Raw genomic sequence first — 12,372 nt, forward strand, 5'->3', positions numbered from 1 at the left:
TACAAGGATCATCAGAGAACGATATGGCATAAACTATATCTGGATAGGCGAGGGAGATAGACAAGGCTCCATTATCTTGGCCAATGATAACCAAGAATTGCAGAGATTTTGGAAGATTAATCATGACCTCTTCTTTTATCTTAGTTTACTTAGTTTCTATTTCATTCTACCTATCTTACTTTCTTATCCGAATGATTTCTTCTCCTTCTTTCTCATGATTTCTCGTTTTTTTTTTACAATTCAAGCAACACACACATCCAACTTAATTAAAGAGAAAATTAGATAATTAATAACGTGAAATCATTAGTAGTTAGTCAGTCCCTTTGGTTCAACTAACTCTAACAAAACCGATGTGTATGTGCGCAATAACTATTGGAATACAACTAACATACAACCGAGCCACATGCTTTATCACTACAATACGCTCTAACATGCCCCTGCAAACTCAAGGTGGCTTGACATATGAATATTTGTCAACTACATTGAATTTGTCTCCGAGAGAAGTAAATCACAAGGTATAAAGAGCCTTTGCAAAAATGTATGCCTTTTGATCCAGGGAGGGAATATGTTGAACAATGAAGCTCTTGTTCAAGTGACCTTCTCGCAAACAAAGAAGATATTCAGTTCCATGTGCTTTGGTGCTGAGTGTTTAGAATAGGATTTTGAGTCAAGCTGTAGTACTCATGTTATCACAATAAACGGTGCCCACTAGGGTGGACCATTTATATTTTGGTCCACCGGTGCACCAGGGGCATATTTGACTTTGCACCAAGGATATTTTAGTCATTCCTCCTCTTTTTATTTCACCCTCATCTCCTTCTTCCCTGCAAGCCAGCCAGCCATGCCCCCAAGATGCAAAATCCACCATCCTCAACCATAAACATCTTAGACAAACCTCCTCTGGTTAAGATACAGAAAAACGAAAGTAGCAAAAGCCAAAATCAGTGATGGGACATTTACAACCAATCCTCATAAATCATAATCTGAGCCATAGAAAGTGTGTATTATGCTTGATGATCTTGCACATGCCAATTACAAAAGCGCATCAATCATATCCCACATAACACACACAAAAAAATTAAAAAAATCAATCTTTCAAGATGCATTATCCACTATTATCAAGACATGCTTTCATACCCAACAACGAAACATGAGTACCCAGATTAAAAAAAACGGAACTTCACATTCACGAACCAACCAAAATAAGGGGGTAGCCGGGTAGTTTTCTAAGTGGGTTTGTAATAAAAACGGAAACTTGAAAAACAGCACAGGCATTAGATAAGAGGAATTGAGAAGAAGAGAGACGCTTGCAGTGGCCACACCAGGGAGCGTAAAATTCAACAAAGATGTGATCGAAGGAGGAAATAACGGAATCGAAGTTGGATTCGTCGAGCACCAACACGGCAACACCTTGCCATCCACCGAGAGTGGCTCAGAAGCACTGCAAAAGTGGATCAACAACGCAACACAAAAAACCAACAAAAACACCCAGATTCGAGAATGCAACGGAGGGAGAACTAAGGCATTGTCGTCGTAGGGGGGAAGGGAGAAGATCCGGTGGTGACAGTGGGTCAGAACGGCGGTGGCCACCACGCTGTGAAGGTTGCACGGCGGTGGTGGTTCTGGGTCCATTGAGGTTGAGGGAGAGAGAACTTGTTCATGGTGGTATTACAATCATACCCTTCTAAGACTAATTCAATCCTAGCCATTAAATTTAAGAATATTCCTTGATTCCTTCATCCAACGGTTATAAAAAATGGACCACCGGTGGACCAAAATATAAATGGTCCACCCTAGTGGGCACCACAATAAACCTTTTGGGATTTGGAACTGAATATGAAAGCTCTTGCAACAGGAATTGGATCCAAAGCAGCTCAGCAGCAATATTAGCTAGACTTTGATACACTGTTTCGGTATTTGAACGGGCCACCAAAGTCCGCTTCTTTGGTCTCCAAGAGAACAAGTTGGGACCAAGAAAACAGTATGATAGAGGATGAAGAAGGGGATGAGAGTGAATCAGAGGTGAAGGGCAATATGATAGAGAATGAACCAACCGAAGTAGAGGTGAGTAAAAAAAGTATGAGGTGAGGAACTTGAGAAGAATATAGATAAATCCTTAGTTCCACCTGTAGCCTCCCCTCAAGAAATAACCAAGCAAGATGTAGAGAAGAAACAAAGTAAGCTTTTAGAGAGGTTGTTTAAGAAATATAAAAGCATTCCCTATAATCAAAAATGAACAAGAGATTTCCTCCTAGGCTAGATGATCCTGGTAAATTCTCTGTACCTTGCATGATTGGTCCGTATAATTTTCTAAAGCTCTTAGTAATCATGGTGCTGACGTTATGGATTCGATAAATTATAAACACACCAAAGTAACCTGCATCTGGGGATGTTGGTCTTTAGATTTATTTCCTATTCCATATAACACTTGTAAACAAAAGAGACAAAAAAGAAAAGAAAGGGAGGATTGCCCATCTATAAGGAATTTTATCAACCTTAGATTTTGAGAGCAGTTTAAAAGAAACTAACATAAATTCGAGAAAGAAGTGAAGTAAGAATAAGGAACATGATAACTTCCATTAGCATTAATCTTTCCGAGCATTGAAATAACGGAAAACACATGATAAAAATAAGAGGGAACACTTTTTAAGCAGAAGACATACAAATATATGTCAGATTCTTTCTGAGCATAATATCATGCAGAATAATCTCAGATAGTAAAAGGAAGAATATTGGCAGGGGGGATGTAGGAATATAGAATGCAGACAACAGTTTTTTTTTTTGCCAGCGAATACAAGGGAAGAAGTTCAATTACTAGCTGAAACCGCAAATTTTATAAGAATCTGAATTACCAAGCAAAGTGGCTATACAGCCATAAACAAGTTGATCTTTCAAAGGCAAGAACAATGGTAGTGGCCTAAACCTAGAATGTAATATAAACTAAGAGATGTTTTTTGGATGAAAACTAACAAACCACTCTGTTATGATGATAATATGTCAAGTAAGACGAGAAAAACCAAATTATAACAGATGTCACAAAAAAAAAGTGGATACCTAGGTTATATGGTTGCCATATAAATTGATGTTAACTTATTGACTGTCATTTGTCTCAATGGGATATATAGGGAGTTGTTGTTTACCAAGTAAAGAAAAGTATTAAAATGGAAATAACCATAGAATATATGCTGACTTCCATTTGTACATAAATTTAAAAAACAAATTACTCATCAAGGAAACATTATAAGATGGCTTTCATGTAAAATTGAAACCTATTGTGTGTGTATACATATATATTAGATGCATAGAACTTAGTACAATGAAGCTATATTACAACTTACATCAAGTCAGAAAGAAAGTACAAACACTGATCTGTGTAAGCAAGTGCCATCCATATGGTTCAACAATCATTTGAGAAAAAGGACGAGATTCAATTCTTTAAGAATCAAAATAATTATAAATTATAAATTCTGATTATAGCATATAGATCTATCTCACCTGTATAAACTCGACAAGGATATGAAGCTTTATTTCCACCAACATCAGCATGAGCAATTGAACGCTTCGGAATCCCTCCCTATCTATATACACTCTTGATGACCATTGAGCAAAACCCATTTTATATGATTGACCAAATCCATTACATCTAACCTGTTATAATCTATAGTATACATCACCTATGAGACAATTTACTAAGAGATTGTTATGAACAAGTAGCCAGTCCATCTTGCGGTAGCAACTCTCCTTCTTGATCCAATGTGTCCTTGACTGCCTGATAAAACTCTACCCATGAAGATGAATTGGAATCCGCGGCGGCACCCCATAAAAATGTTAGATTTGGACTTGCAGGGCAGGCAGTAACAAAATCCAAAACTGACACCGGTTTGATACTCCGTGGAAAATTGAATGCTAAATTATCAACTTTGTGCTCATAGATTTTCCCCTTCCTATCCAATTTATACCGCGACGTACCCTGAAATTCCCCCTTCGCCTCCCACGGAACCCGCGGCACACCCCTCAGGTTCCACCTGATCAATATCTCATTCTCAGAAGGCTGCCATACCCTGTACACATCCAGCGCAATCTCACGAAACAAGATTTTACCATGAAACCTCAATGCCCAGAAGATCAATTTATACTTCTCAATACCACTAAACGTATTCAAAGGATCCTTGAATGTTACATCATCCCTGAAACAATCAAAATTCAACATAAAAAACCCCAATTTCCCACCTCAGATAAAAAACCTTAATTCCAACAAAAAAAACACACACATGCATAAACAAACAAACATCAAAACAACAAAACCTAAAATACCCAGATGAGAAACTCACCTGTAAATGTCATAATTGAGGTCTTTGACGAAAATCAGAGGCATGTCCTCACGGAGGGTCCTGACAGCAAGACCAAGATTGACATAGAACTCATCCTTACGCTGCTGGTGGTGCTGCTTGTCTTGAGCACCTGGTGGCGCGTTCACCTGAGCAACCTGAGCAGAAACACTATGGAGCGTTTCCAATGGAGAAAACGAGGTGGAAGATGAAGGGTTTTGGGAAATGGGTTTTGCTGATGATAACGTTTGGCGAATGGGTTTCTCTTTGGTTATCGATTTGGATTGAGGTAGCAGAGAGGGTTTGAAGTTGGATAGAAGAAAAGCCATTGATTTTCAATGTTCAATGGTTTAGAGTTTGAATCGATTGAGAGAAAGAGAAAGAGAGAGATTGAGAATTTTGAGTGTTTCACATTTGTGTCTTTCTTTCTTTCTTTCTTTCTTTCCTGGAGCTGAAGCAAAATTTGAGGCTCTTGTTTCTTCTTGTGAGTGAGTGGCTTTGAACATGGCCATGAAATCAAATGAATCAAAATAGTGGTTTCTTTGCACTTTGGTCCCTGCATTTTACAGTATTTCGATATTTTCCCTGTGTGGGGAACAAATATCTTTACAAAATCGGTTTTGATTCATTCATATTTCACTTTGTTTTTCATATAATTTTCATTCATCTTCTTTTCATATCTCTCTTTTATTCCTAATTTTCTATCATATTATCAATTATATCTCTCATTTTTTTTCTCTTCTATTCCTTATCTAACTTGGTGGTGGAAGTGTATTTTTAGTGTCAATAAAACATTTTTCTTACAAAATGGTAAATTACAATAACATTGTTAATGAGATGCTTGTGAATCATCATTAACATCATATTTTATCGATTTAAATGAATTTTGAGATTTTTTAAAATTGAAATTTTGAATGAATGCATGTAATTTTCGATAATTATTTTTGCATTTCATAAATATTTAGAATGCATTCAATGTGCTATTTTTTTTCTAATTAGTTGCTTAAAATATTTTTTTTTTGAACTTAGTTGCTTAAAAGATAACTTAAAAGAAATTCATTTCAAAAAAACTTAAAAGAAATTGTTAAAAAAATTGATCGAATGCCAATTCAATTAGAAAACCAATGAGCTAATCAGGCCATAAGCAGTCTACCAAACTAGAGGAGAAAAAAACTAATGAAGTGCATATAGTCCTATATCACAAAAGGATTTAAATTCAATCAGCTCGTGGATTCATTTCTTTACAAATAATTTGGGTAAACAATAGATCATAAACTATTTGGATAACCCAAACCCTTCATAATTGTTTTGTACTCTTTCAAACCCGGCCAATACCAACTGTATTGGGCTCCAATAAGAACATGACCATCGGGTCACAAAATCAAACTGGACAGACAGGCAGGAGACAGCAGCTTCAAAATCCAGGATGACTTTCCCAAGAAACAGAAGCTCACAAAAGACACATGCCAAAAAAACATTATTTGATAGCCTGGAAATTACCAGGACTAAATTGACATCAAGGAAATATCATTTTATTTTTTTAATTTTTTAATGGATAAACATGAATTTTCAGTTCTCAATCATACAATCAGTCAAAGATCCAAGCACTCATAGGAAGAACCAAAATCCAATTCAAGAACCAATAAATCCAAGCTCAACTTCATCACAGGTCCAACTCAAAACTCTTCCTGTAGTTAACAACAAAATCATAGACCTCCTTCTCATCAGCAACAGATTTGGAAACACTCTCCCTTTGCTTGCATCTCTTTGCCCAAGCAATGAGCTTAGGACACTCTGCCTCCACTTTGAACTTGCATAGTGCCTCATAAGTATAGAACCAGGTATAGAAAGGGATGAGAGCAATGTCAACAAACCCAAATGTGTCACCACCAAAATAAGGCTTGACTCCTAGAACCTTCTCCAATTCCTTTAAGCCCTCTATTAACTCCTTCTTTGCCTCTTCAATCCCATCTCTCTTTCCAGCCCATATCCTCCCCCCAACATCACCAACCTGCATTTTTTAACAAATGAAAATGAAATAATATTAATCCACTAGTCCTTAACCAAAACCAAGAAACCATCCATTTAAATATATTAAGAATATGAATGTGATGGTTTCCTAATCATACATTACCTATGTTAAAAACGGGTTCATCCATAAACCATATTTTTATTCTAACATTTAATTCATATTATTTACAACATGCCCCTTATTTGTTAAGATTAATTTACATAGAACCCCTTTTAACTTATGACCAGATTTTTCTTGGTCACTATAGACAAATAAAAATAATGGCTAGTGACCATCTTGTTTTCATATCACTAATAAACTACTATACTGATCCTTAGAAAAAGTAAAAATAACAAAGAAAACGAAAGGGATAACAATTAGCAGCCGTCATCTTGTTCAATTCATTAACTACAGGTCCATAGAAAAGGAAAAAGGAAAAGAAAACTCTTTTTGGTGCATCGGAAAATGGAAGAGAAAACGTTGAATTGAAAGGTGCTAACTCTAGGAAATGTTGAAGTCAATAATTGAACTACCACCTACCTTTTTGTTAACAAAATCAGCCCAGAACCTGGCTTGAGCTCGCTGATAAGGTTCTGAGGGTAGCAGTGGAGCTTTCTCCTTCCAAACCTCATCAATGTACTCCACAATAATGATGGACTCACAAATGGGTTTACCGTGATGGATGAGAACAGGGATCTTCTTGTGAATTGGGTTCATTTCCAGAAGCAATTGGCTCTTGTTCGTTAGATCCTCTTCCTTGTACTCATACTTGATCTCTTTTTCAGCTAGTGCTATCCTAGCTCTCATACCAAACATACTAAGCCATTCATCCAACAAAATCAGCTCATGATCTGCCATTGTGTTGTCACAGATCTCAGATCGAGAGTCAGCTAGATCAAGACCTTCAGAGAATCTAATATTTATGATGTCAACAAAATAAAGAAGAGAATCTAACTATTCATAGAATCTCATTTTTATGCGTGATCGTAATCATCTTTTGTACATGCACTTCCTCACATACCAAGTATAACAAACAAGTTTGATACATTTAAGCTTATTTTCATTTTCATTAATTTTTTTTTATATATTTCGCTCTCTTATTCCTATTGCACTATCCATCATTTCTTAACGAGTACTTGATAACACCCTTAATAAGTAGTGGAGAATACAATTTCATGTAAATTGTAAATAAACACTCATAATGGTTCATCCCCAATACAACCCTTTTTAGCTAAAGAATTCGTTGTAAAGTTTGCTTCCCTATAAATATGAGCAATTCCAAAGCAATTAACCTCATTCATAATAATATCAATATAGTTTAGGTGTGTGTTTGGATTTCAGTTTGTAAAACAGAGTTTGAGTGAATGTGGGTTTGCAAAACAGAGTTTGAATCAAAGTGGGTTGGTTGTAATGTGATTTATGTTTGGATACTTTTATTTCAAAATAGAGTTTGGGGTTGAAAGTATGTTGGATGAATGTAGAAGTGACAATTTGGAGAGTTAAGATGAAAGTTGGTTTGGGGCTAAAAGTGGGTTGGGTGAATGTGGTTTTTAATTTGTCGAACATAATGACACAAAGTTACATAAGACCTGAAAGTACTTTTGGATGCTCCAACTGAAAAACAAACATACCCTAGATCATTTAAAAGTTTTCATAGGTGATTTTCTCTGCAATTAACTCATCCGACTGCAGTGGATGAGTCGCTCTCTATGAAAAGTTCCCTTAGATTGTACTGCTTGCAAAAATAAGAGCAGAAATGATAGCCTTTACCTCCTTAAAATTGCATACAAGTCTCACCGGCTTAGAGAAATATCCCACTACTTCTCTTTTGAAGTTTTGCAAAATACCTCCAATCTCGTTTGACCTTGGATTACCTTTAGACGCCCCCATCGACATTAAATTTCAACACCCCCTGAGGTTGTGGGCACCAATGAGAAAATCACACAACAGGCATATAGGAATGCACAAAGATGTCACACAAAAATGATGAGTTAACTGTGTTCAATTGAATATGGACAATCCTTTCACCAAGCTTTCACCCACCACGCAATTCTTAAGAGATGAAGATCCCAAATTGCAGGATTATCAAAAGCAGTATTTTGCAATAACACAAAGCTTCAATATGATATCTTGCAATGTGTTCAACAACTGACTTTTCAGTGTCTACGGAAGATTTAGTAGACATTGGAACCTTCCAACCCTTAGGTAGTTTTGTTTGAAGAACAAACTCAGAGAATTCAGACACAAATGATATCGATTTGCATATCCTACATTAGAACCATGATTGTCAAACTTTGTTGATACATAATAAATTCAAAATTAGTAACCTCAAATTCATTCTTAACTTCTTGCATAGCATTACTATAAATTCAAATAACATAAAAGAAGTCTTACAAATCCAAACATTAAGTCTTACAAATCCAAACATGAAGTCCTTAAGTAATGCATACAAGCCTTACAAATCTTGTCGAACAAACATGCCATAAAAATCTAAAACAAACCAAAACATCAAATATCCAAATCATGCATCAATCATCAATCATCAATTCTTCATTACAACATTCTTGAATGTAGGTGACTCCATTTTTTGATTAAGCTCCCTCCTCATTTTCATCATCTTCTTCATCTCCTACAACTCAAATACAAATGTTATAAATCATAATTGATAATAAATTTAAGAGGTAAAAAATTATTCAAGGTATGATTATGTAAACATTTCGTACATAAAAGAATGCAATAATTACCTTCAACATCAAATCCTAGCAACCAATTTATTGTACAAATCAAAGCTTGCACATTCTTGGGGAGAATAGAACTTCGATATTTGTTGAGAACACGAGAGCCAATACTAAAAGAGGATTCTGATGCTACGGTTGTAATTTGAATGCTCAATATATCACAAGCCATCAAGGCAAGAATTGGATATCTTTGTTGATTCTCCTTCCAATATTGCAAAAGATCAAGATCCTTATGATATTGTGAAGATAGTATTGGATCATCCAAATAGGTTTCCAATTCAGACTTTCCTACTAGTGATATATTTTGATTCTCATATGTGATAAATCTCTACATAATAAAATAGACACAAGAATTAATGAATGTAAAAACTAATTAAAAATTTAGATAAAAACTAAATACAAGGAGTAAACAAATACTTACATCCAAAACATAGTTGGTAAGAGAACTACTAGGTTGAGAAACATTAGCAATGTAACTACTAGTAACCAATGTCACTTTTGTTGATTGACTTGCACCATCAAAATTGTTGACATACTCATGAAATAGAGCATACATTTTTTGTTTGACAATCCTCATATTAGTTTGGCGAGCCATTGCATCAAGTCCAATGTCAGAATAACAAAACTCCAAAACTTGAAGCTTCAAGCGGGGATCAAGAATGGAGGCAAGTGCAAGACTTTTGTCATGTCCCTAATCACCGCATCCTCATGAGTCTTATTTTGAAACAACAAACATTCAATAATCCACACTTGCATGAAATACAAATTAGATGTTGGATAAGTGGATCCGGAAAACATATTTGTGATATCATAGAATGGAAGCAAAATATCACCAAATTTTTGTCCTGTTTCCCAATCTTCATCACTAGGGAGAGATTTGTAGTTTGAATCATCTAAAGCAAGCTCCTTAAATGCACGTCGATATGCAAGTGCACTTTTAAGCATCAAGTAGGTGAAGTTCCACCTAGTAACAACATCCAAACACAAACCAACCTTTGTATCCTTATTAATACCATGTTTCTCCACATAAACTTTATAAGCATCCCTTCTTCCTTACGTTTCCCTAACATACTTGACGCTTTCTCTAATTTTGGATAAAGCATTATTAGCAACCTCCAAACCATCTTGAACTATGAGGTTTAGTATGTGGGCACAACAACGAACATGAAAAAATTCACCATCACATAGCAAACTTTTATTATTCTTCAACCTATCTCTAAAAAATGTTTCCATTGTGCCATTAGACTTAGCATTAGCCAAAGTCAATGAGAATATTTTTTCCTCGATTCCCCAATCCACCAAGAAACCATTCACAGTCTTAACCAACTCTTGCCACTATGTGGAGGAGGAAAATGACAAAAATTAAGAATTTTACTATTTAGTTTCCAATTTTCATCAACATAATGAGCGATCAATGAAACATAACCAGCAGCAGTACAAGTAGTCCACAAATCAGAAGTCAAATTTATCCTACTCGGAACGTTGGCCAACACTTCTTTCAAATTTTTTTTCTCACTCATACAACTTAACAATATCTATGGTGGAAGCACGTCTAGAGGGTACTAGAGGAATCAGAAGAATCAGATTCATACATCTTTCCTCCTATAAAACCAAAAAATAGAAAAAAATTTAAAACAGAAAAATTTGTCAAAACTACATATTAGGATACTACATATAATTTCAGTCAAAAAATTTTAAAACTACATAATCATATAAAGCAAAATAGATATAACTTCTATAAAAAAAATTAATAATTAAAACTACAAATTAAACAAAAAAAAAACATTGAATGGAAGAGATATTAAACTACACAAACATTGTATGTGAACTTTCAGTGAATTCACAAAACACGAGATCTATAATATTGAATTATTAAACTACACAAACATTGTACAACTTTTAGTGGCCTATAATATCACAAAACAACAAACACGAGGGGATGTGAACAAAATTGTGTGTGATTCAAACACGAGGGGGACTGTTATGGTTAATAATTAAGTTGAAGAGATATTGTGTGTGTTTAATTGATTGGGGAGGTGAACAAAATTGTGCAGGAGTTGGTGAAGGTTGAATGCAGTAGATGGAGAAGCAAAGAGGTGAACATAAAGTATGAGGTGAAGGATAACAGAAATGGGTACAAAGCAGCGAACCTAGTAGATGCGGCGGCGGGTCACAGTACGGGAGCGGGCGGCGCAGTGGCGTGGTGGGTGGGCGGCTGTTGCTGGGACTTAAGAGGAAGCGAGGCCGGAGTGTGTTGTTTACACAGAGAGAGATACAGACGTGTTTTTGAGAGAGATAGAGGAACTCAAAAGTAATTTAGGGTTTCTTAATTTAGGAGTGAATTCATATTTTAGAGAGAGGAATAAAAAAATCTGAGTTGGGACTTATTTTTTAGTGGGACCCGCGGGAGGATTGGGTTGGACTTTGGAGTCTTTAACTTTTTTCTTTCTCTTGGGCTAGTACTTCAAGAGTTCAAGTACTTTTTTTTTGTTATGCGGTCCAGCCCGCGAAACCGCGGTTTAACCCGCCTGAACTCGCGGGTTGAGCGGGCCAAACCGCGTAGGCCTGCTTTTAAACGGGCCAGCAATCACCGGGCTACAGCCCACGCGGATTGTGGGTTTAGGGGGCTGGCCCGCGGTCGCGGGCCATTTTCCCCCGCTCTAATAGAGACACACTATGAGAATATCTGACACGTCAGCTCCTCTCACATAAACACCACATTCAACGGTGCATTTCATGAATCCAAGCTGCTGTAGAAATGCATTTATTCTCTTATTCCAGGTCGGGGTGTTCAAAATATGGACATGATTAAAACCAAACCATATTCACTTTAAATTCAGTTTTACAATTTAGATCTTTTAACCAAACCAGTTTTGATATCTCAAATCGTTTATGAAACCGGCTTTTAATATGGATACAGTTATAACCGATTTTAACCAGTTTTAAACCGGTTTAAAATCTGGATTTAGTTCAGAACCAGTTATTGAAACTGGATTTAATTAAAAAAACTGGATTTAAAACTGGATTTTGAAACTAGATTGGGTTCAAAACCGAATTTTTAACTGGATTCATAAGACAAACATAACACAAATAGTATATGACTCATTGGCAATTGCACTAACAATGAACATTTTGGCACAAGTAAAATTAAAAGTTAATATTCATGTTGCTCATTGGCAATTACACTAACAGTAATCGCTAAACATAGCACTTATATGTAACCGAAAAATAAAAATATAGCACTTATATATTGCAAACACTAAGAGTAAAGATGATAAAACTAGTGACATAGCAG

The 12,372-nt window shown here is 35.8% G+C and overlaps 2 protein-coding genes across 3 annotated transcripts; both read right to left on the reverse strand.

The window, feature by feature from the left end:
• Window positions 1–407: 407 nt before the first annotated feature.
• LOC130745169 (uncharacterized) lies at window positions 408–4,817 on the reverse strand. 2 transcript variants are annotated; one of them, XR_009021584.1, is made up of 3 exons: window positions 4,332–4,817; window positions 3,496–4,187; window positions 408–900 (listed from the first exon to the last, which is right to left on the reverse strand). XR_009021584.1 is itself a non-coding variant. In XM_057597314.1 (2 exons), the coding sequence occupies exons 1-2, from the start codon at window positions 4,655–4,657 to the stop codon at window positions 3,701–3,703; spliced, it is 813 nt and encodes a 270-aa protein (XP_057453297.1). In that variant the 5' UTR covers window positions 4,658–4,817; the 3' UTR covers window positions 3,225–3,700. The 2 variants fall into 2 exon arrangements, 1 of the variants encoding a protein (XP_057453297.1); XM_057597314.1 differs by lacking the exon at window positions 408–900 and having other exon boundaries at window positions 3,225–4,187.
• Window positions 4,818–5,528: 711 nt separating this feature from the next.
• On the reverse strand, window positions 5,529–7,361 carry LOC130745170 (probable glutathione S-transferase parC). Its single transcript, XM_057597315.1, has 2 exons — window positions 6,880–7,361; window positions 5,529–6,339 (listed from the first exon to the last, which is right to left on the reverse strand). The coding sequence occupies exons 1-2, from the start codon at window positions 7,195–7,197 to the stop codon at window positions 5,992–5,994; spliced, it is 666 nt and encodes a 221-aa protein (XP_057453298.1). The 5' UTR covers window positions 7,198–7,361; the 3' UTR covers window positions 5,529–5,991.
• Window positions 7,362–12,372: the final 5,011 nt, after the last annotated feature.

Source organism: Lotus japonicus, chromosome 3 (genome assembly GCF_012489685.1).
Source record: "Lotus japonicus ecotype B-129 chromosome 3, LjGifu_v1.2".
Classification (NCBI taxonomy): Eukaryota; Viridiplantae; Streptophyta; class Magnoliopsida; order Fabales; family Fabaceae; genus Lotus; species Lotus japonicus.